General features: G+C 50.0%; 1 protein-coding gene across 2 annotated transcripts in view; it reads left to right on the top strand.

Moving 5' to 3' along the window:
* Positions 1-24,979, top strand: part of CDHR3 (cadherin related family member 3) — a 58,172-nt gene that overhangs the window by 11,295 nt on the left and 21,898 nt on the right. For both annotated transcript variants that reach the window (XM_059170835.1, XM_059170834.1), the window contains 6 exons: positions 2,483-2,648; positions 5,574-5,671; positions 15,658-15,752; positions 16,137-16,241; positions 21,144-21,292; positions 23,071-23,260. In XM_059170835.1, the coding sequence (XP_059026818.1) occupies positions 2,483-2,648; positions 5,574-5,671; positions 15,658-15,752; positions 16,137-16,241; positions 21,144-21,292; positions 23,071-23,260 (803 nt within the window). The remainder of the gene's footprint in view (positions 1-2,482; positions 2,649-5,573; positions 5,672-15,657; positions 15,753-16,136; positions 16,242-21,143; positions 21,293-23,070; positions 23,261-24,979) is intronic.

The following is a 24,979-nucleotide window of genomic DNA, read 5'->3' as shown; positions in this document are numbered from 1 at the left end:
ATTGGGGTGGTTCTCCCTTGAGAACTCTCACCCTTAGGCTCTAGGAGTCTATTGCCTTTGATGGTGATGATGGCAACTGTGCAGCGGTCCCACCGCGTGTTCTCTGGATTATGTAACCTCTGTTTATGACCCCAGTTATGTTTAACTGGGGCAAGGAGTATTTGCCTGATTATAATCACATGGAAACATAATCCAGTAGTGACCTCTGGATTGTCACTACTGACACTGACGTTACCACCATTGCAAAGGATTTATTTCTATTTTCAAACTAAGATCACAGAGAGATGGCAGGGTTGGCTGGTGTGTCCAAGATCACGTAACCATAACAGATGAAATACTTAACTCAGGTCTTCTGATGGCCGATCCTAGGTTCTTTCTTCCATGTTGCCCTGCGCTTCTGTTGCTGGTTGGTGAGCTCCCCCTGTCAGGTAAAAGGACCCATCCTTTCCAAGTTTGATATGATTCCAAAAGGGTTGACAATCAAGGAAGAATTCCATCCTGTGTCTGACCTCTAGAAATGGTGACTTTCTTAGCACCTCAACTGATGTTGGCTCTAGTGTCCAGTGTATTGTCCTAGGCCTGGTGCCCTCCTGGGTGCTATGTCAGTAACTAGGAAGGGCCACACGTTACTGGGTCCCAAAGCAATGACTGCTTCTCCCCAGAAATCACCCAACAGCATCAACTATCTCCGCCCCCACAAGAAAGATCCTATTCTCCAACCCAAAATGCTCACAAGAGTTGCTTCTGTGGCCTAAAGAATGGGTCAGTGCCATCCCCGTGGTGGAACTTGACTCTCCCATGGGCCAACTTGACATTCTGCAGGAGAAGGCTAGCGACAAGGTTTTTGGGTCTCTGGCCCAGAGGTCTGGTCACTGTTGGCCTTGGGACTCTGTTGTACTAGGCTTTCTGAGGGTGACCTCTGACTCATGCCAAGAGCCAGTCCTCTCACAGATGCTGGGACGTCTGGGGGTACAGGGAAGGTAAGGAGGGTTAATAATAGTGAGACTAATGATAACAACTCTTATTTATGGTGCTTTGACTATATACAAGGAATTCCCCCCTAAACATTTTGGGAATTCATTTATTTAATCCCCATAATAGCCCCACAACACAGTGTACTACTATTATGTACACGTTAGGGGGTGAGGGGGAATCTGAGGCACAGAGAGGTCTCGCCTGTCACACGTCAAGCATGGAGACAGGTCATCTCTAGGTATGTGGGTCCCAGGCTGTCCCTGCTCACAGGTAGAGATGAGACTACATCATTTCCTCTCTCAACCCTCCTCTACACTTTCTCCCTCCGCCGCATGCACTCATTCCATCTGTGGTTGTCTTCTCTCAACCAATCGAGATCATGCACAGCCTCTTCCATGAAGTCTTCCTTGACTACACAGAGCTCACAATGAACTTTGCACCTGTATCCTGATCTAGCGTTTTGTTATAATCCCCTGTGTTACGCTTCAGCTGTTTTACTGGGGCAAGGAGTATTTGCCTAATTATAATCACATGGAAACAAAATCAGGGAAAGGTAAAGGACTTTCTCAAGGTCATACCCATCAGGTCACACTGTCAGTCATGACAGTGAGATGGGAGCTAAGTGCTCACCTAACGACAGGAGAATGAACACCTGCCTGGCCCCAGGCGTTTTAGTAAACAAAAATCTCCATAAGCACAATTAAGACATTTATGAAATTTAGTCCTTGAGGTTCCAAAAGGCCAGGGGCTCCCCGTGGTCTAAGCTGGTGGCAGGAGCATGCTTGTAGGTCTGAGAGGTCACAAGTTGGCCTCCAGCTGGCCTCAGGAGGACCCTTACATTGTGGACCAGCTGGGTTCCTGCTGATGATTCCGGTGATATTTCTCTGGCCCTCGTTCTTGGGGTCCCTCCCATAGCTCCAAAAACACTTAGAGTGCAGGGAACACGTTTCCACCAGTGGGAGAATGTGTGGAAACGCACTAAGACCCTGAACCGGCTGTTGATGTAAGTGTATATTGTTCCTTATTTCAGCAGATGCATCCTTCCCTTGTTTATTCATGGACATGGCCTTGGGAAAATTAGTATGGGGTGCCGAGTCAAGATGTGACTTCACAACAATCCCAGGAAAATGCAGTGGCTTATTCTTAAAGACCAGAAAGTCCAACCATCTTCAGGGTGGCTAAGGGACTCGTCTAGATGCCTACCCCACGTAGTGACTGGGTTTTAACTCCTGGCTTTCCATCGCCAGTCAATGGAACCAGGATGCCGCCTAAATATTTTTCTTTCCTCTGAAAAGCAGCTTCACGTTGCAGGAGTCCCTTTGGTAGAAATCTCAGGGGCTTAGGTTGGAAGGACGAAGGCAAAACAACCGGTTCCTCTGGTGGTGGGGGAGAGATGTTTTCCAGAATGCTGTTTGCTTCCCTCCTAGTAACATCCCTTTGCAAAATGCATGCATACGAAATAGATCTCCTTTCACCTGGTTACGAAGAATTCTGCCTTTGCTTTTAGGTTGTCACCACGGGGAAGGAACAACTAGACTTTGAAACAGGACCAAACATATTTGATTTGCAGATTTATGTTAAGGATGATGTTGGTGTCACTGACCTTCAGATCCTGACCGTCCAGGTAACAGATGTGAATGAGCCGCCTCAGTTTCAAGGCAACTTGGCTCAAGGTAAGATTCACTGGGCTGTGCCGTGCAGCCCAGACGGTGGCATCGCGGGGGGACCCTGGGGGACAGAGCAAAACAGAAAAGTAAGTAAACAAGCAGCTGTTTGCCTGGAACAGGCAGCTGCTTAATGAGCAGGGAATAAATGAAATGTCCTCCAGGACAGGACTCCCCAAAATGATGCCCAACAACGTACAAAGCCCCTCACCTCTGGTTTCTCTTGCGCCTCTTTCAGTCCTTGGTGGGGGTGGAGGGATATTAAGGCTCAGGGCCCTCGATTGGGTCATTCTGGAGGAAGCAGGGCCCAGGCATCAGAGGCTCATGTGTGGTCATTGTGTGCTGTGGCCATTGACTGACCTGTTTATTCTCCCCATGGACTGGGGTGTGCTGCAGCATGGGGACCAACATGCAGGACTGGAGCACAGGGTGACTTCCTGCATGAGCTCTCCCAGGCTCATGACTTTGACTGCCATCCATACTCACAACCTCCAGCTCTGTCAATTTCACCCAGCTTCTCCTCTAAACTCCTGACTCCAATATCTGGCCATCTTAAATCATAGCTCTGTCTGCCCTGTCTAATAGGCATCTGGGATGTTGTGAGGGGACTTTTGGAATGCCCCCAGGTCACCTAAGTGTGAGAACTGGTTGCCAGTGGAGCCAACCATGTGATTAGAAGGTCGAAACTTTCAGTCCTGCACTCTGCCTCACCCCCGCCTATGGGAAGGGGAGGAGGGCAGAGAGGGAACTCACCTGCCCATGGCCAGTGATGTCATCAGCCACTCCTCTGTAATCACGTCTCCAGAAAAGCACCGAAGGGTGGGGTTTGGAGAACTTCCAGACTGGTGAGCCACCTCGCCCTTCCCGGAGAGTGGTGTGCCCAGAGAGCATGAAGGCTCTGTGCTCCTTTCCTATCATGGTCTCTGCATCTCTTACTTCTGTCTGTTCCTGAGTTAGACCTGGTCATAATAAAACCAGTAATCTAGTAAGCAAGTAAAATATTTCCCTGAGTTTTGGGATCCCCTCTAGCAAATGCATCGAACCCAAAGACGAACTCAGATTTATAGCCTGTGGGTCAGGAGCACGGACAATAACCTGAACTTGGAATTGGCGTCTGAAGTGGGATGGGGGTGTCTCATGGGGGTGAGTTCTTGGTCTGTAGAATCTGAAGACTAGCTCTGGGTAGATAGTATCAGAATGGAGTTGAATTGTAGAACCCCCAGCTGGTGTCAGCGGATTGCTTGATGCTGTAGGAGTATCCCCTACACATTAGAACTGGTGCCAGAACACGACATTGCCCCCAAATCAAACTCTTGACTTCCACTCCACCCCTCCTTCCCACTCCCAAAACCCCGCTTCTCCTGTCTTTCCCATTTTAGCTATTAGCCACCTTCCAGTGGCTCAGGCCAGACTTCAAAGTCAGCCTTGACTCCTCTGTCTTTCACACCCAACATCAAGTCCATGAGGAAATCTTGCCACTTCCAAGTCTATGCAGTCTGACTGCCCCCGGCATCTCCATTGCCACCAACATGAGCATGTCACTAGTCATGGGTCACCCGCCTTACCGCGATGGCAATGGCGAGCTAACCGGCCTGACTGCTCTGCCCTTGTCCCCTGTCAGTCTATTTTCCGCAGACCAGCCAGAAGAATCCTGTTGAATGTCAATCAAATCAAGGCACGCCTCTGCTTCAAGCCCCGCAAGAACTTCCCATCTCTCTCGGGATCAGAGCCAGAATCTCAAGGCCTCATCCAATCTGCCCCCTTCCACCCCCACCATGTCCTCTTCCACACATTCCCCCTCCCCCCACTGTGGCCCCCATAGCACCCTCGCCCGCATCGTCTCAGTGGCTCTTTACCGCTTCCCCTGTATCTCTACGATCCTCATCTCTTTAAGAATCTAGACTCAAGTGTTGCGAACCTTCCCCAACCACGATTTCACACAACACTCCATTCCCTGATTTTCTCCAGCACCCAGCTCAGTAACGTTCACATATTTTGCTCATTTATTTTATTGCCTGTATCGTCCCACTGCCATGCAAGCTCTGTGAGAGCGTGATTGTGCGTTGGGAGGACCGCTATGTCCCCAGCGCTTGGACAGATCGGTGTCCGGTACGGAGTGAGGACTCCGTAAACACCGTTTTAAATGCAAGCGTGAGCCATGATACAGGCGAAGGAGAGCTGGAGCTCAGCTCGAAGCCAGGTGGGGCTTGAATTTGTATGCTCTCACCTCCTTCCTCGCTGAGTCAGCCTCCTAATCCCCGCAAGCCCGTTTCCTTGTCTGTAAAGTGGAGAGAATTGCAATACCTACGTACAGGGGGTTATGACGATAAAGGAGAAAACACAAGCCCTCGGCACAGTGGCCCCAAAGAGTGAGCTGGCGTGCATGTTCTCAGCCCTCTTGCGGACGGACGGGTGCTGGGAAAGAGAGGCCAGAGCGGGGTGCGGGGACCCTTCGGGCCAGGCTGCTGGGGCCCAGTGCCGGGTTCCCCCTGGCTGCCCAGAACTCTGAAGGAGATGAAGCAATTTTTGGTCCCGTTCCTGGGCCTCCGCAGCCCTCTCCCTTACTCCTGCTGCAAGTCCTTTCAGCTGACGTGCTAAGTGCCCTTCAACAGGCAACATGGTTTTGGAGGAATTTGCCCATGAGCATAGATCAGGAACACGGAGGAGCCGTACCAGGAGGTTCCTCCCCTAGATCACCTCTCAGTGGAGGAAACATGATCCCACCTCGTCCCCCTGTCCCCGGAGTACTTCATAAATTTCCATGAGCGGTCTGCTCAGGCCAGCCGGCGGGCTCACTCCCAGCCTTATTCCCCCTTCCCACCCCACCAAGCATGCTTGGTTCTCCTTGGCTGCATACGGCTGTCCTGGTTCTGTAATTCCTCATTGGCTTTATCTACTAAAATGCCTCTTCTTACACTTCCGGCGCTGATCTAGGTCTAGACCTCTACATACTGGAAGGAACAAACCCGGGATTCATTTACCAGGTTGAAGCCTTTGATCCGGAAGACATAAGCCGAAACATACCCCTCAGTGTAAGTCTCCTTGATAAATGAGTCGGGCTTCTCTGTGCTGCCTTTGACACGGGAGCCTGGATTCTCGGCCGGGGCTCGGGCAGTGGTGAGGGGAGGAATAGGCTGTCTACCGCCACGGTGCAGAGCACGGGGGACGTCGGAATGGGTAAGGGAGCTCTGGCTGTAGACATGCCAGATCAGACTCCGTGAACTTCCCATTTCTTCATCTATAAAATGGAAGCATAAAAGGACCTACAGACCGGGGATTTTAAGTATGAGATAATGCACGTAAAGCCACTTAGCACAGGGTTAGGCATACTGAAATTGCTCAGTATTTTTATTTCTAAGGTGCTAAAAATCCAGCTGTATTCTTTTAAAAGTAAGCAAAAAATGCGTACCCCAAAGACTGGCATTAACACTTCCTTTTCCAGAGGTGATGTCAAGCTGCTTGGAGCTGAGTTAGAAAGTAAAAAATAAAAAAGTTAAAAGAGAATCCCAGAAATTCCGAATAAGAGGGAGGAAACCCCACAGGGGAAGTTGGAAACTGGGTCCCGGAACTTTCCCTCGCGTTTCATTCGGGACAGCTGATCACTCTTCTTCCTAAATCCATTTCCTTCATGCAGTTATCAGTGGAGCTCTTGTAAACACCAACCCTCAGGCGAAGGAGGCTGTCAGCTTGTCCCTGGGCCAGGACGCTTGGCTCCTAGCTCTGTCCCCTCAAACGGTCCATGCACCCTGCTGCTGGGGAGTCCAGGCTGGAGAAAAAGAAAAAGAAAAGCAAAAACAAAGCTCACACCAGCCAGGCAACTAACCTTGGAGCAGGCATCACTCCTGCAAAGCCCGCCTTACAGAGAAGGGCATATTTGAAATACGACACTCAGGGAATGGGTAACGCCGGGAGGCTGTTTCTGCTGTTGGAGGCTTGATTTGCAGCTTCAAAGGGGCTACTTTTTCTAACAGGAGGACGTGAGCCTTGGAAATAACCTCCAGGACCCGTATAATACGGTCTACAGGGTCTGAAACAGAGCTGTTTTCAAATTAGCAGACACATTTTGAGTTAGGGAATAGTCTGTTCTTATTAGAAGATGACTCTTCTGTCCCCAAAATGGTTTATTCAAGGTTCTATTTGCATGAGTAAGTGGAATAGGCAAACACTTAATGGGTCCCTACTGTATGCTAAGAACAATACGAGGTGCTTTAAATGCGAACTTACGAATAACATCCTTATTATATCAGTTATAAGTATGCTTGTCTGAAAATAACAGAAAACCACAGTGGCAGAGGTGGGATTTTTTACCCCTCCCATTACAAGAAGTGCAGAGGAGGGCAGGCAGTCCAGGGCTGGTTTTGTCTTCTTTTTGTTCACCTCATGATCACAACATGGCTGCGACACCTCCAGGCTTTAAGTTCCAGGCAGGAAGAAGAAGAAGAAGAAGAAAAAAAAAAAAGGCAGGAAGGGGTACAAGGTGAAGGGAGAGGCCAACCCAGTCTGTATCTCAAAGATCTTCCTGGAGGCCCTACTTCTCACCAGCCAGAACTGTTGGCCACTGTTTTTTGACGGTGACCAAACGGAAAGGAATTTTGGATGGGTCAACAAGCCAGAATATAGTACCTCATCTATACATTTAGTTCTTTTCAACACTTACCAAGAATCCACGATGTGCCAGGCTTTCTATTGGATACTTGGGGCACAAAGACGAGAAAGACCCATCTTTGTACCTCCAGAAGTTTACGGTCTGGATGGGAGACATTCACACATACACCAGATTATTAGAATTCAGTAAGGCAACGACTCTAAAGTTCATACAAGACACAGTGGGGGCCAAGTGGAAGGAATCTCAAGTGTCAAAAAAATGTTTATTTTTAAATCTCCATCTTTAAATTATCTAGAAAGAATAAGGTCATGGCACCCCTTTAAAAATGCCTTGTAGATCAGGTTGTTGCCCTTTCTGAGGAAGGGAAGCAGCCCCATGTGAGGAGCAAATGGCGCAACAGTGTTTTTCCCTTAGGAGAAAACAGTGCGGTCCAAAGAGGTCTGAGAGCAGCTGCAGAGGCTTGGGACCTGGAACTAGGGGGCCCCGCACTTGTGGGTTCTGCCATGGGTTTAGGAGTTCTCTGGGGAGGGGGCTCCCCATGCAGCAGAAAGTGTTAATCACACCTGCACTAGCACGAACAGCTGCCCAGACCTTTGACAGTCAGCCTAGAGGGGCAGACAATCCAGAAAGCACCTTTCTCAGATGAGAAAAATGTACTAACAGTTTAGGAAGTGACATCATGTGGCCTTTGTGCTTAGACATTTTATTCTGGACGCTTGGAAGGTATGAAAGGATAGACTTTGTCCTATATAAGGAGAAAGGAACTGGGTTGATTTACTATGACCAAACCCGTCCTTGTCACTGAAGCCCGTGGCTGTCCGTTGAAACCAGCAGACGAACTTTAAAAAAAGACAGGTTTCTGGGTCCTGCCCCCCAGGAGTCTGATGTGATGGTCCTGGGGTGTGTCCCAGGCCTCAGGCTTTTTGGAGCCCCCAGCTTAATCTCTTGCACAGTGAGGACTGAGAACCACCCGTTTAAGACATGGCTTCCCAAATTTCCCAAGTCTCTCTCTTAAACTTTCTTTTTCCTGTAGGTCTGGGAGGGGCCTGGGAGTCTGTGTATTTGCCCAATGCCCCAGGACAAGTCTTTCAGTCAGCATGGCTGGGAGGGCTTTCTCAGAAGGTGTTAAGGTCCCTGCTTGAGAATATATGTAGGCCACTTTAAAAACAAAAACAAAACCAAATTCTGACAGTTAAGGCGGCTAACACTTGATCTCAGCTCAGGTCCTGATCTCAGGTTCGTGAGTTCAGGTCCCACACTGGGCTTCTTGCTAGGTGCAGAAGCCTACTTTAAAAATTAATTTATTAATTAATTAAAATAAATGAAAAAAGCACAGATTCCTGGAACACAAACTTCCCAGGTGATTCTGATGCTCTGTACCCTTCGAGAACCACTGAACTGAAGAAACAAGTGGAGGGTTTAATGAAACATCAGAGCAGGGCCAGGAGCCACGGCACGGATCCCGCTGTTGCCGTTGGGCCTAAGCCACCACTGGCCCTGCAGGAGGACCAGCTGCTGAAGCTGGGGCTCAGCACACACCCCAGGCCTCTGCTCATGAGCTGCAACAGGTACAAGGTGAATGGGGTCAATTTGTCCCCCAAGAACTAGCCCATCCCCAGGACGGCAGCTCCTGCTGGGCCTACAGCATCACCCGCCCCACAGCAGATAGGGTCAACACAGGGGGCATCTACCGGGAGTACTGTGACCTAAACCATGTCATTTCTGTGGCCAGCTGGTTTGTCGGCCATGGCACTGAGGACAGTATGGTCCGGAATATGTGCGGAGAACCCTGGGGTGAAAGCGAGCCTGAAGGAGGATATTGAGCCATACTTACAAAGATGGGAACGGTGCCCATGACAACCTTGCTGCAGGGGAGTCCTCTCTGTGTGGGACTCCTCTACAGCACAGGTCTTCAGAAGAGTGGTGTTTGAAAAAAATGGCATTGTGCCCCATGATCAGAGGGGAGCCTGTGCTAAGGATGCTGGGTCAATACTGCCATGGTCTGAAGGATCTGGGGTTGATAGTCAACGTATCTGGCGGTGGGTCGGGTCACGGCACTTTGCAGCAAGCTGGGCCCTGGCTGCAAGGGTGGTCCTGAGGGAGGAGTCTGAAATGGGATGGCGGGGCCTCCTGGCTCCCCTGCCGCCATGACCTCAGCCAACCCTCTACCTGGCAAAGCTGTGACCCGCAAGATAATTATGGGATCTCCGTTCAGACTTACCACCAGTTCTTACATGATCTTGGGATCATGGTGGAGGTGGAGGGAGAAGGTGCCCATTTCAGATGGCCCTAAACTGATGAATAAACTATGCGACTTCCCATAAGGAAGAATGAAACAAAACCAGAACAAGAGCAAACCAGTAAAGCATGAGCGTGAAGACACCTTGGCTTGGTTTGTGCCTATCAGCTTTCCTGCTGGGTTCCAAGGAGCTGCCCTGCCAGTGGGAACCACTAAGGAGGAAGGATGAATTAAATAGCTCTAGGAGATCTTCAGAAACCCTTTAAATGGTTTAAATCCCTACCCACCTTAATAAATTGAAACTTCGCTGCAGATAACATGAAGGTGGGGCTGATGCAGAAACCGCTAGTATTTGCTCCCTCCTTTCCAAAGCAGTTGTAAAAGCCGATAGTTGTACGTTGTTTGGGCCAGCACTGCCCACAGAGCGGGCCTGCAAGCAGGAAATGACGCCCGTGTATGCCATTTTAAATGCTCCAGGAGCCACATTAAAAAATAAGATGGAGGGGCGCCTGGGTGGCTCAGTGGGTTAAGCCACTGCCTTCGGCTCAGGTCATGATCTCAGGGTCCTGGGATCGAGTCCCGCATCGGGCTCTCTGCTCAGCAGGGAGCCTGCTTCCTTCTCTCTCTCTCTCTCTGCCTGCCTCTCAGTGTACTTGTGATCTCTCTCTGTCAAATAAATAAATAAAATCTTAAAAAAAAATAAGATGGAACAGGTGAAATTAATTTTAATACACTTCTTCAATGTTTAAATACTCTTATCCAAACTACTATACTTTCGACATGTGACCAACATCAAATGATTCATGAGCTGTTTTACCTCCTTTTTCTTAATAGTAAGTCTCCGGGCTCATCCTTTCCATTATGCTGATTTATAGCTCGTCTCCTCTCAGACCAGCCCCATTGTAAATGCTCGGTCATCACAGGTGCCGGTGGCTGGTGGCACCTGCTATAGGGAGCAGGCTTGGATCTGGCAGCAGCTCCCCCTCCCTGGGCGCCTTCTGTGTGGTTATGAGTTCCAGGAGGACATTCTCAGAGGCATGTGTTTATACTGGGCTCAGAATGGTTTGTCTGTGAATAATCATACCAACCAGCATTCCTTCTCTGGGCCCCCTCCACCAGCGCTTTCCCTACCTCTTGAAGGAGGTTCAGAGAGATCCAAGCCCCTCCCACCCAACTCCCCCACTTCACCTCCCCCTCTGCTCAGCTAGGGCCACCGTGATGGCAGGGAAGCCTCCTCCGAGACTCTCAGGACGTTAATCAGTTTCGCAGCTGGAGGCAAAGTGATCTAGTGCAGCGATTCCTCCATTAAGGAGCTTTCTCTCGGCCTTTCCATTAGGGAAGGACTTTTGCATAAAGTGAAATGTGTTTTGTCTTCACTGGAGCAGACAAAGGATGAAATTAAAAGAGCAATGACCTTGCTACTAGCTGAGCTACCGGGAGGGCAACAGGGGAAGTCATTCTCTCCCCGCTCCGGCTTGCACCAGGCTCTGAGATGCGGCAGTGAGCTGTTCTTTCCCTCTTCCTGGGAATAAGGTTGTTCTTTCCACTGTGGGTGCTGGCTGGCTGGGACTTTTTAGATGCACTGAGCAGCATTTTATTTCCGGATGAGAGAAGGAGCTGAGGCCTTTGCCTGGGCCCCGAAACTCTAGCCCCTGCTCCTTCCCTTCTAGCTCGTTCCAGCAAATTCTGTTCTTGATGTCCCCTTGATTTCCCAAGTGACAGCACCCTTCCCGCGCCCCACATGTCTCCCCCTCCCCACCACGCACACCACTTGTTCATTGCCCTGTGGCATCTGCCTGCTAACTCAGGAGTCTGCAAAACGTGTTCTACTCCAGGTTCTTCTTGCTAAAATGCTCAAGAAAGGAAAAACTAGTTTGGGACAATTCCCTCTCCACATACAGCACCCCTGATGACTCTTCATATGTTGGGAGAGACACTTCTTCAAATAGATGGGGTCTGCTGTCCTTAAGATCAGTGAAGGCTGAATCAGCAAATAGGACCGAGGCAGATTTTGGAAAAGGAATGAGAGAATTCGAGAGGGTCGAATCCTTGACAGCCTTACCAGTAAAGGATTCCGTACCTATAGCATTTTTGGTTTGTAAACGTGGCTCTTAAAAACATTCAAAGGCTTGCCTCTCACCCGCTTACTCACCCTCATGATAATACTGCCCAAGCCAAGTTAAAGGTTCAGAGTAGGATTTTTTATGGTGCTTTTTTTTTTTTTCTCCTCTCAGGCACCCTTCCCTCCTACTTCTGTCCCCCACCTCCTATCTCTGAGCTTGGATAGGGGTGGAACCAGGGAAGAAAGAGGAATCAAGGCTTTTATAAAATGTCCACCTTACACTGAAAAAATGCAGTGGGAACGTGGCCTCATATTTATCGCCCCCTACAGCCCCATTGGAAGACGATGCTGTGTGCTCGGCGGGGTGGGGGTGGGGCGGCTGGGCATGATCTCGGGGGCTTGCTGACCCATTGGCATTCCTGGCCTCGGGAGGCAGAAGGGTCCTTCCTCTCCCCCCTGGAAACATGGCCCCTGGAAGTGGATGGCTCTGTTCTCGGGAGACCGGAGGCTGAATTCTTGTCGCTCGGTTCCACGGCAGGCCTGAAAGCCACGGATGGCTGCCCACGAGCACATGTTGGATCAGAATTTGCCCGTGGTCCCGGCTGCAGTGAGTGAACCCCGCCCAGGTGGCGCGATCTGCCCCCCCACTCGCCCCCCACCAGCCCCCAGGAGCCTGACATTTCAGGAAACTGGGCCAGCTGCCTCTCACCCTCCTTTCTCCCAACACTAGCGACACTAGCAACACGATGAAGGGGGAATGGGGCAGGAAGCTCGGGCTCTGTTGTCTTCCACACTGAAGACATTGTGTCCCGGAGCCAACTGTAGCTGGCAAGGGGCTGCAAAGAGAGAGACCTGGTAAAGGAATATTCCCAGTGGGGACACTCCGGCGCTTGTCTGACAAGCATCTGTGAACCGAATTGATCTGATTACTCAGGACTTTTCTTAGCCGGTGGTGCAGCAGAGAGGGGCTGCAGTGGCTTCTCATTCTATTTAATTTCTGTTTTCCAAGAATGAATACCAAGGGAGCAGCTTTGATTAAACAAGCCTTTAAAAAGGGGAGTGAATGCCAGGTTTTACAGAAAGCTTTACCAAGTTGCTGGCAAATGGCCACAGGACACAATATTTTTAGTCTATGGATATTATCTCCTTTCTAAGTACAAAACTGCTATTCCCATTAACTCAGGCTCGTAGGTTCAGGGATAAGGAAATTAGCCTTGTGTTAAAAGAAAAAAAAAATCAGGATTCCAGGAAATCAGCCTCTTAATCAAAAAGAAAAAGAAATCCCCCACGTTCCTGATTCTACAGTCGCCTGATTCTACAGTTGCCTGCTGTTGTTCGGTTTTTCTTGTTTGCTCAGACCTAGGCAGAACTGGGGGAGATTTCATAATCAAGCCTCGCTGTACTGAAGTAAAACAGATTTTTTTTTTTTAATTCAGCAAGATATTCGTTGTTGTTGCCTTTTTTTTTTTTTTTTTTTTTTTAAGATTCTTTAGGGTGGGAATGCTGGTCTCCAGTGGGACATAGGCAAGAAGAAAAGCCCAGTATTTAACATTTACAAATAGGTATTGATTGAGGAAAATATTTATTGAGCATCTATTATATGTTAGGCATTAGAGATGTAGTAATGAATAAAATGAAGCCCTTTCCCTCGTGAATCTTACACTCTAACTGACAGTAGTTAGTTAATTGAGGGATTATCATGTGCTAGGCACTGTTCTAGAACTTTATGTGATAACCCCTTCGACATGCTCTATTATTATTAGTCTTTGTTGCACAAGCTCTCACAGCTACAAAGTAGTTGAACCAGGATTCAGACTGAGCAGTCTGGCTCCAGAGACCCTGCCCTTGACTCAACCTCCCCCATTCGTGACTCTTCTAGACAGTGAATTCTAGACGGGGCTAAGTTCCTCTTCTCTGTTTCCATCATATCCTATGTTTGTCTCCCTCTGAGCACGTCTCCTACATTTTCCCTGTAGGTTCCATCAGTTGCCCATCAGTTTTTGGAGAGCAGGGTTTGTCTGTCACCTTTGTATCCCGAGATTTTCTCCTGTTTGAGACTGAGCAGGACTATCTCTTAGGGGATACATAGGGAAGAGATAGATAGGGGACCTATCTCCTGAGCATTAAACACTCTGGAAAGGCATCCCGGTCCAGGTGCATAGAGTGAATGCTCCCCTGGGTCTATAAACCTTGCCATCACATCCAGCTTGCACCTCTGATCTGTGGATATGTGAGGATTCTCTGCAGGGAAGGCTCAGCTCAAAGGCACAGAATGGCTCTGTGTACAGGCAGCTGCTGCCCAGGCTGTGAGCTAGAGAGACAGTGGTGGGGGGGGGGGGGCGGTCCTTGGGATTTAAATGTCATACCTTTGAGCGCTGCCAAGCTGTTTATACAACTTGGGGAAGAAGGGTGTTCCTTGGTGCTGCCCATTCCCCCTTAAAAATGGGTAAGAACCACTTAAAGGACCAGCAAGAAAGACTTAGTAAAGTAAGCCCTACAGTAGAATGTGTGCCATCATTAACCAACTGGGCTATAAAGGAAGAGTTAAGAATATGGGGAAGGACTCAAGCTGCAAAGGGAAAGAAAGAGAGAATGTAATTTTGAATAGAGCATCATCTCAAAATCTTTTGGTGGGGTGTACGTTTGCATAGAAAAGATCGGAGGGCTATCCATGAAAATCGTTAGATTTTACAGGTGACTACTCTTGAGTTTCTTTTTTATATTTTTCTGTCTTTCCTATTTTGTGTGTAGAAAGCATGTTTTATTACAATTAGGAAAATGGTTAAAACCTCCTAATGGCCCCAAACGGGATCGTTAATCTCTTTTCTGTGCGTTCGCTCTTCTCCTATGGGGAGCTTAGCTGCAAACGCACAACAGAGCAAATCGCTGGGTTGGAAGCCTTGGCTGGTGTTTCCTTTGATTCTAGACTTCAGGGGCTGTGGCTCTGATTGCAAAAACTCCACTGATTATCTGATCCAGAGATCTAAGGCCTGGAGGATAGGTCCTCTCTCATCCTGGTAGGAAATAATCAAACCTTCAAACCTTAAAGCCCTTTGGGATAAATGGCCATAAACACGGAAGTGGTGGTTTGCATTTTCCAGTGTGGCTTCTGATGGAATCCTCATGATAACATAGAGGAGCGGTTGGTGGTATCGTCCCTGTAGGACAGGCAAGGAAGGGACTTGTCCCAGATCCCGTGGTGGGGACCAGAACTCGGACTCAGCTCTTCCGATCCAGGTCCTTCACCTGCCTCGTTGACATCATCACCTCACCGAGGAAGCAATCTTGATGAACACGCATGGATAGCACGAGGGTGCTCTTCCCACTGGCTGCCCTTAGGGGTCTGTGCAAATAAGCTTGTATTTTTGTCAGAGCAAGTGTGGCTAGTCAGCGGTCATCATGGGAGCTGGGCTGGGCACTGGGAGCCATAAAGGACTATACTCTAGACACTTCCAAGAGGCAGAGAGAATTCACCCGTGGCCATAAACCTGAGATCAGACTCTGAAACAGCCTTCGTAGCTACAAACCAGCTTCCAACTTGGACTTGAGGTCCTGCTAAGTTTTCTCCTCTCTCACTCCTGTCCCTTCACTTTTCCCTGCCATCATGCCAGGGAATGATGCTTGTGAACATTTTTGCACCCTCCTGTATCATAAGTTCTTCCAAGAGTAGAGACCAGGTCTTTCTTACGACTTATTGCTTAACACATGGTAGCCATGTTTAAATAGTGCTGGTCAAAGACAAGACCTGGACTCAATCCCAGACATTATCCTGAGAAGCACAAGTGAGAGACGGTGACAGGGAAAAGGAGACTGGAGTCGGAAGCAGAGTGCCTAGACTGGGAGCCTTCTCGCTCGCTCTGTCACTGAAGCAGGACCCAGGGACCATCTCCTCAGAGTGTGGCTTCTCAGGTCAGAGGCTTAGGCCAGCAGATGCAGAACTTTCTTGCTTCAAGGATCACTGAGTCTGAGAACTGTGCATTGGGCCTCATCCTGAAGCATCAAGGATGTTTCATGGGCCAAGAATATAAAACAGGAATAGAACAAAATAGTCCCCCCAGAAAAAGAAGAAGAGGTACATTCAGTTACATTCTTTCTTTTCTTTGTTTTTTAGTATTTCCTGATCGTCTCCTCAGTGAACTTCACGATGTCTGCTAATGGGACCCTTTTCTCCACAATAGAATTTGACTATGAAGCAGGACCCAAAAGGTAGCCTTTGCCAATGACCTTGTTTGAAGTCTGAGGGTTGAGGAGCAGGCGTGGGGAAGCGAGGGAAGCCCCGAGCAGATTCTGCTGCCTTCCTGCTGAGTTCAGAGGGTAGGGAGACCCCCAAAAGGAAGAGGAAGTAAGGCCTCCTTCCCCATCGCAAATCTTCATCTCCACATAATAAGAAGGGCGGGGTGGGTTTGTAGAGACAAGGAAGGGGAAGTGTTGACCTAGCTGTTCTGACTCTGTATGTGCATCTGGAGGACAGTGGGCAGAATGGGGCAGACCAACCTTCCCCCCTCATCCCGCCCCATCTCCCCCCCCACTCCACTTCGAGGTAGTGTCGGCAAAGCCTGAGTCCCTCACTCCGGGGGGTTTCCCTGACAGTTTCCTTCTGCTTGCGGGAGTGAGGGATAGCCAAGGGCTCGAAGCCTCCACAACGCTCCAGGTGAACATTGTGAATGTCAACGATGAAATCCCACGCTTCACCAGGTAGGCCTGAGGGCGTGTGGGGCTCCATGGGCCACAGCTGCCATTCCTTCTGGGCGGCCCGGCTTTCTCAGACACATTTAATATACGCCAGAGGGATGCCCTTTGCCCTGGCCCGGAGGAGAGACAAGAGGCCTGAGATCTTCAGTGTCTTTTCTCTGACCTCTGGACATCCCCCTGCCAGCTTTGCTCGCCTTTCCATGGGGTTGTGGGTATGGTGGGGAGTGGGGAGAGGAGCTGGACATGATGCCCCTGCTGCGGGGCTGGCTGCTGGACCTGTGTAGGAGGTAACGACAAGGCAGGTACTATTTTTTTTTTTTAAAGATGTTATTTATTTATTTGACAGAGAGATCACAAGTAGGCAGAGAGGCAGGCAGAGAGAGGAGGAAGCAGAGTCCCTGCTGAGCACAGAGCCCGATGCAGGGCTCGATCCCAGGACCCTGGGATCGTGACCTGAGCCAAAGGCAGAGGCTTTAACCCACTGAGTCCAGGAACCCCAAGGCAGGTACCATTTACTAGAGTGTCCAGCATGAATAATAGTCAAGTTCAAGGGCACGCACCATCAGTCAAGGGTTTATAAAGCCCACTCTCAGAACAATGTCCTCTCTGACTGAGGAGAGGTCTCTGACAAGGTTGCCTAAGAGGCCTGCCCACGGTGGGGTGTTCTAGATTTATTCCTGCTGTGGTGGGTCCAGAAAAGAGATCTGGCGGTGTCTGGCAGTAGAGGCGAGGTAGGGAAGCGAGTCTGGTGCGGGCAGCCTGGGGGAACGGGTCTGGCCCCCAGCTCAGGCCCAAAGGGGACAGTCAAGCCTGTTATAGATTGGGATCTCAGAGGGAATCTGGGATTCTGAGCTGGAAAACGACTTGCAAACCACCCGGCCTACTGCTTGCCAGACAGGCCCCATCCCCGTTGCTGAGCTGGGCTCGGGAACCAGCCCGAGGGAACGGTGAAATCACCAGCCTGGAGAGTGAGAGTAACCGCTCTCGTGGCCGTGAGTAAAATATGGGAAGTTGGGGAGACTCCACCAACAGAAAGGCCCCGGGCCCCAGAACTATGTAGAACGTTTGCAAAAGTCTTCTGCGCCCAGCAGGTATAAGGCCGCCCTATGCACCGGCTAAGCCGGTCCTGTTTGGCAAAACACAGCACAGTTGTGAGCCTTCTGGATGTGAGGAGTCTGCAGCCCAGGGGCCGGGGGTCCACGTGGAGGGAAGAGCAGCAGACACGCCCGCATCAGGCTTCCCAGCGACGCCCATGGCCCCACTAAGCTCGGAAGGCTGACGCGATCCGTTTCTGCTGATGGGTTCCTCCGGGAGCCCAGCACGGTTCATAACGAGCTCTGACATCCCTGCCTGGATGCAGACTCCAGTACTCACGGGCACAGCAATGCCGACTCATGGGTAACCCCCAGGGACAGGCGACGGCCATGCGGTCTGCTGTGTCGGCCCCCCCACCCCATTCCAATCTGTGACATGGGGAGGCAGGCTAACAGGGCTGCAAAGGGAGAAGTAAGTTCTCCCAAGGGGCAGAATGCCTGGTTTGGACAACATCTTCCAAAAGAAAGAGAATGTGGCCTTGGCTGGTTGCTGGGGCCCCCAGAGATGGGTCTGGGACTCGGGTTCTCTTTTTTGGTTTGAGAAATGATCCTGTTAGGCTCCATGCCAGACAAAAGATCTGTGTGACCGTTTAACTGTTTTGTAAAAAGTCATCGGGCTTTAAGTCAAACAGCGACCCGTGGGTGTTGGCAGGGATAGGTCTGAAAGAGCCTATCGCTGGAAGCCCTGGGGCAGGGGGGCTGCCCTGACTTCACCCACGGGCTCATCGGAATCGACTTTGTCCTTCAGCCGTCCGTGGTTTGCAAGAGTCTGCTCAGTTTCAAAGTAGGTACTGACGTGGAGGGCTTTCCTGGTTCCCTGGAGCCATGGTCCTTCTTTCCCTTCCAAACCAGTGCCAGGACGAGCCATGAGTTCTTTAATTCAGAATTAACACAATTAAACCCTCAGACTGATTCAGCTGCGGAATATGGAAACAACCCTCCTATCTTTACTAGCTAGTAAAGCCCCGCACTGAATACAGCCAAAGAGAACGCCCTTTCTGTGGCAGAGCTCACCGTCTTACCCCTGAGTGGGGGCAAACCCCCAATGCTCTGTGGCCTCCCGCTGTGTACTCACGGATCCTGCTATTATTACAGTCCAGCACCTTTTTGTAAAAGTACTTGACTTCTATTTGCCCTCTATGGAGCAAGCACCGTGCTTGCTGCTTTGGCAGAGCACTTTACCTTAGACTCCAGCAGTCTCTCTCCCACTGCCCATTTCTTCGGTATCTCCCCGCCATCATTTTCAACCTGGTGCCTCGCAGTGCACGCACACTTTTATGCACCTACTGCATATGCATTCGTAACACTGAGGCCATCCTCTGGGATTCATGCCCTTCGGCGTGAATGTGGCCCCTGGTCCTTGTCTCCCCCTCCCCTGGGCCCCAGTAGCCCGGTGTTATGGGAGGATGGGCAGTAGGAAGAAGGTGGGGGGATGGGGATGTAATGGTATCAGAGCTTGACCCCGTCGGCTGACCACAGGGACCCTGGCTGTATAGGTCTTAACTGTGGGCTTTATGTTAAATGTAATTTTATACACACTTGGGTCTTGGGTCCCCAGACCAAATAAACCAAAGATATTTTGCCTTCTGCCAGGCTCACTATCAGGTGAGCCAAGGAGAGAATGGTGTACCTAAGTGATAGTCTGACTAGTCCCCTCCACGGGACCTGATTTCCCAGAGTGCCAGGTTCAGGGCAGAGGAACCTGCAGAACAGCGTGCCCTAAGCAGCTGCTCTGTGGACATTCCCTGCGGTGGGCGGTGGGCGCTGACCCGCTCACTGTAGGGGGCGTAGCTGCATCCCTGGGCTCTCCCACTGGAGGCCAGTAGCAGCCCCTGCCTCTGCTTGTGACAAACAGCACAGTCGCTCCCAACTGAGAACCACTTTCTTGCAAGAAGTCCCCTCCCAAGGGGTCCTCTGTCCTAGGACAGCCTGGGTATCTGGGGTTGTCACCTCTGGTGATGCCTTGTAAGAACTCTTCTCAAACTTTGAAGGCAAAGTCCCTCGGTCTTCTTGGGAAAACACAGCTCTCGATTCTGCAGTCTAGAGCTGGCCTGAGTTCTACGTTCAGATCCAGAATCTCTGAGGGTACATGTAAGGCATGCAGGGACCACACTGGGAGCAGCGGGGCCAAGGGGTGAAGGTGGCACAGGAGCCATAGCAGTCTCTGTGTTCGAAGTCAACGGAAGCCACTCAAAGTAACCAAAGAAAAGATAGAACACGTTAGAAACAGAGGCTCTCACATCAGGAACACAAGGGCTTAGTTTAGTATAGCTCTGGGAGCTGAGACTACCTCCCTCTCTCCTCCCACTCTGGGTTTGGCTCCTGCCACCCCTGCCTCCTTGGTCCCACTCCCCTTTGTCTACTCCTCCCCCACAATGGGCCACAGCCCATTGATCCACAGGCAAGTAAGTGGATCAATGGGCAGCGTCAGGAGGGCACTGGGTGGCCTCTTGGCCTGAACAGGATTACTGACCCCCACAGTGGAGTGCACCGATAGGAGGTCACCTCAAGAATGGGTCACCTCGGGGCGCCTGGGTGGCTCAGTGGGTTAAGCCACTGCCTTCGGCTCAGGTCATGATCTCAGGGTCCTGGGATTGAGTCCTGCATCGGGCTCTCTGCTCAGCAGAGAGCCTGCTTTCCTCTCTCTCTCTCTGCCTGCCTCTCTGCCTACTTGTGATCTCTCTCTGTCAAATAAATAAATAAAATCTTTAAAAAAAAAAAAAAAAAGAATGGGTCACCTCAAGACCCAGAACCCAGGCAGGAACCCCGGTGAGGGAGGGCCTGGTCGCAGCCTCCTTCGGCCTGCCTCGGTCTGACATTAGCTGGACATTCTCTCTCCCTCTCCTTTCTCTTCCCTTTGGTCCCATCTACCCTGGGAGAAGGATGAGACAGAACTGCAGAAAAATCCTGACCTCACCAAACGAATGCGATCATTTAGACCTGAGATATAACGTTTCCCTCTTAAGGAAGGGAAAATCCAAACTCAGGAAACTGGTAAATCGGAGGGTGATGATTTGTCCCACTGAAATGACTTTCCCTCAGCAGAAGGATTTCCTGCAGGATTATTCTAAACAATAAGCCTCCCTTGGTGCCTTCAAAATTACTCAATTTACCCAAGTCGTGTGGTTAAAACTTGGAACCTATCTGCCTCACTATCATCCCGTCCCCAGAGCAGGGGAGGCCTGAGGAAGATGGGTACATTGGCGATTTGGGGTTATCTCCTAAGAAGTCACCGTCGGAGGGCAGTGACCTTGGCGTCTCTGTTCAGAGAGCTGACCTTACGAGAAATGCAACTCAGGGAGGTGTGCAGGTTCTGTGCGTCAACTCTGCTTCTGCAGGCAAGACAGAACAAAATGAAGACAGAGAAGAAATAAAAGTACTTATCGTTTATTGACCATCGCTTCTGGTGGCAGCCAGGGGATAGGCCAGGAACCTGGGTCCAGATGGATTTTTAAAATCACTCAGGGAGCTTTTGCACAAGAATCGGAGAGGGAGAGAAGGGGGCCAGATCGGCCAAGCATCCCGATTATAAAAGACGTTAACGCCCAGGCCGTTGTGAATCGGCATCAGGCCTGTGTGGCGTCGGAGGTCGAGGCCACTGTCCATGGTAGCAGCAGCCGCGGGGACGTGATCTTTGGAAACGCAAAAGCCTGCCCCCCCCCTCCTTTCAGCGGTGACTGCTTTCTCAGAGCCTGCGCATGCAGCTTCAGAAGCTCAGGGCTATATTTAGCGCAAACCAAAATACCCACCCCGCAGACTCCACCCTCCCGTGCCCCTGAAAATGAGCTGTGTCTGCTGTATTTCTGCTCAGCCTGGCGCGAGTGTACACGATCGCCGAGGAGCTGGCTTCAGGCACCATTGTGGCCAATGTCACCGCGGAGGACCCCGACGACAAGGGTTTCACCAGTTTCCTGCTCTACAGCATCACGACTGCTAACCGCTATTTTGTGATAAACCAGTGTAAGTTACACACACACACATACACACACTCACCCTCCTGTGCACCCTTTCATTCAGCCATTTGGATTCTTTCACAAATATTTCATCTGTCTTCTGTTCTGAGGCATGCCCTTCTGTAGAGAATATCGTAACACATCAGGGTAACAGATGCATTAAAAGCAGCTGGGTAAGGATCGGGGAAACTGAACAGGGTCCCAAGGTGACCAGCTATGTCCCTCCTTCACCTTCGAAGCAGGTGTAGGAATGGGTGAGTTCACTACCCTAAGGGTACCTGGGAGTCTCCTGAAAAGAAGATCCTGACCGACACTGTCTACAAATAAATAGGACAGAAGCCATGTGTGTAAGTTTAAAGTCCAGTAGCCGCATTTTTAAAAAGTAACAAGAAACAGGTGAAATTATCTTCAATAAGGCAGCTTAGTTACCCCAACATATCCAAAATATTGTCATGAAGTGTAATAAATATCTTAAATTTATTAATGACGTATTTGACATTATCATTTACTGTATCAAGTCTGTAAGTTCGCTGTGTATTTTATAGTGAGCACGCATCTCCGTTTGGACTAGCTACATCTCAAGAGCTATAACGTGGGGCTAGTGGTTACCAGACTGGACCTCATCATTCTAGAGCAATCTGCCGGGCTCCTGGGAGTTATCTTCCCAACTAAGTATGTCCAGTGCAGAGGAGAGCTCTCCCTCCTAGGACAGCCATCTTCTACTGGGGTCTTCCCATATGCTAGGTACTATCTTAAGTGACCCATATATATTCCATTGTAAGTATTCAACTCAGCACAGCAACCCAATGAAATATTGTAACCCACACTTTATAGATGAGGGAACTAAGGCTAAGAGAGAGACTTGGGCAGGGTAAATGACTTGTCCAAGACAATGACTTGTCTTCAGGGAACGAAGCAGATTCAGACCAAAGATTGTGACCCAAGAGACCACTCCTAGGCAATACCACCTCATAAGTTCCTATCACATTCTTCCAAAATACTTCACTTTACATAATGACTTTGTGGAGGCAAACATTGGACAGTCCCAGAAAGACGATGTGTTATTTGCCCCATCGGCTTTACAGTGAGGGATGCCTGGTCCCAGGAGAGGCAGGCTTAGGCAATAATCATGCTCAATCTCTGAGCACTGTCTAGTCCTGTCATCAAAGACCTCACTCAGCTAATGGTGTAAGCATGGACAACCATGGTTTAGAATCCTGTTCACACTAGTACTGCAAATGCAACTTTTAAGAAATGCAGTGGTTTTGGGGGGCATCTTTATTAAGACTCTGGTTGCAAGTAACAAAAATGGAGGCAAGCCAAACCAGGCATGAGAGAAGAAAAAACAGATAGGGGAGAACTACCAACAGGATCCTGGCGATCCCGTGAGAACAAGTAGGTGGGTCACTGCAAGGGTGGGGACTGGTGCTGCCCCGCCCACCACAGTGGCAAGAGTTCTGGCCCCCGATCCGTAGCTCCACTGTTAACCTGCCTGGTGAGTCTCGGTGACCTGTTCTCCAGTGAGAGAGCGTAGTGGGCCGAGCTGGAGTCGTCTGTCTGCCAGTCCTATAGCGGGCAAGGCCAACCCTGAAGTTTGAGGCAACAGGTTCTAGAAGGGTCAGGCCGGGCATCCCAATCAATGTCCAATACAGGAAGTTACCTGAGTTTTTAAAAATGTGTCTGCAGAGAGGGTGTTTTCCCTGCAAGCCAGTCCTCACACCGGAACGATCTTTCCAATTGTCTCCAAGTCTCTGAAGAGTCGTGTTCTCACCTTTGCCTTCTCAGTGACGGGTACGATCCACGTGGCCCACAGGCTAGACCGAGACGCAGGTGAATTAAGACAAAATCCCTCCATTTCTCTGGAAGTTCTGGTGAAGGACAGACCCTCGGGAGGTCAAGAGAATCGCATGCAGATAACCTTCATCGTGGAGGACATTAATGACAACCCGGCCACGTGCTCCAAGACCTCCTTCAGGTATACTCCCGGGCTGGGTGCCACCCCTCCCCCGCCCCGGCGCTCCGTGGGGCCCCAACTCCTCGGCTTCTCTGGCAGGAACCGAAGAATCAGGGGCATCTGGGACATGTCTCAATACCAGAAGCCCACCTGAGGTGTCCGATTTCGGAGACAGGTTTTCCTGTCTTGATCCTTTTCTCTTCCTTCTCTTCATTTTCTTTCTTTTTCCTTGTTTCCCTTCTGCACCTTCGGACTCTGGCAAAAAATATATATATTTTTTTAATTTTTTTTTTGCTCCCTCCTACAGCATGTTCATCTTTGTTGGTGAAATGTACCACAGAGACTCCCTGGACTGTGTCTTTTCTTTTTTTATTGCCGCCTGTGTCCAGACGGTGTTGTTCGTTAGCGGTTATAACAGAGACCTGAGACTTAGGATTAGTAGCTAGGAGCTTCCTGAGAAACACATCGCAGTAATAGGAATAAATCACACCATGTGTTTACTTAAAACAAAACAGAGCCTCGAATTCACCTTACACAACTTAAATGCTGGTAAACCAAAGGCAATGGAAAGGGGGAAAAACACAGAAACAAGTTCTTTTGTACATTTTGACCTATGCTTCATGTCACACCTCTTGGGTGTTATTTAAAAATAAAGTCCCTCGTGATTCTGTGTTAATATGCCTTTTGGTGAACAGCACTGTCTCTCTACTAGCTCCTTTGTCTAAATGCCACCCGAGTCGCTCCCGGGGTTGGCTTCGTCTCTGTGGCTTCCTACTTGCTAGTCTCCAGCTTCTCAGGACCACGAAGGGGGCTCCTCGTGAGGGGGGCACCCCACAGTGATGCTGGCTGGAGCATGTCCCCCTTTAAGATGCCCCATGGAGAGTCTTCCTCTGAGGTGTGACATTTGATAGGTCCTGCAAGGTCAGTTTTTAAGCTCCAGGAGACTCTGGACACAGATCTAATCCACGGTGTGGCCATGCAAAGGACCGTAGGGCAAAGGACAAAGATTGTTGAGGTTTGGCAATAGAACTATGAATTCCTTTATTATGCTTATGATTGTCTCCCTGTTTTCTCAAAGGGCGAGCCCAGCACGATGCTAAAAATCAGTGTGGCCTGGAGTCTGGCAGCGAAACAGTTAAATCCAGGTTTAGACAGACCCTATTTGCCCCCTTCAGATGCAGCTTCCAGACTTCCCCACCCTGCTCTGTGCCCCGGGAGTATGGAAACGACCTACACGGATATGAATTGGCTCCCTTCCCCTGTAGCTTCTGCTTGTCCATTGGGATGCCCTAGAGCAAAGGGGAGCGTAAAGTCAGGGTATTTACCCCCCTGGCTCCCTGCCTGTCAACTGGAGAAGTCCCTCCACCTCTTGAAGTTCCCAGATTGCACACAGCAGTCTCTCTTCTGGCTTCAGGAACTGCTTCCTCCTGGGGCTCCTCTGGGCCAGGAGGAGGTAAGGGAACTCGGCCCTCAGGAGCTCTGAGATACTGCACCATCCCTGGGGATTGTAATAGCCAGCCACCTTTGTAATAGCCCTTTACCAAAGCCCTTCCTAGAATCATCCGAAATTGTCATCTACTTCCCGCTGTGTCCCTGATCAAGTCAGGAAGGGCCTTGACCATGCGATAGGTTTCTATCCCAACCCTAATCTCAGAGTCTGTTTGGTAGGTAGGGCTCGTCGCCGTGGGGTAGTTCAGACGGTGACTTCTACACTATTCCCCCATAGATGGAACCCACCTC

The sequence above is a fragment of the Mustela lutreola genome, chromosome 4, assembly GCF_030435805.1.
Source record: "Mustela lutreola isolate mMusLut2 chromosome 4, mMusLut2.pri, whole genome shotgun sequence".
Lineage (NCBI taxonomy): Eukaryota > Metazoa > Chordata > Mammalia > Carnivora > Mustelidae > Mustela > Mustela lutreola.
The sequence above is the reverse complement of the archived record's forward strand: the minus strand, read 5'-3'. Positions and strand labels throughout refer to the sequence as shown.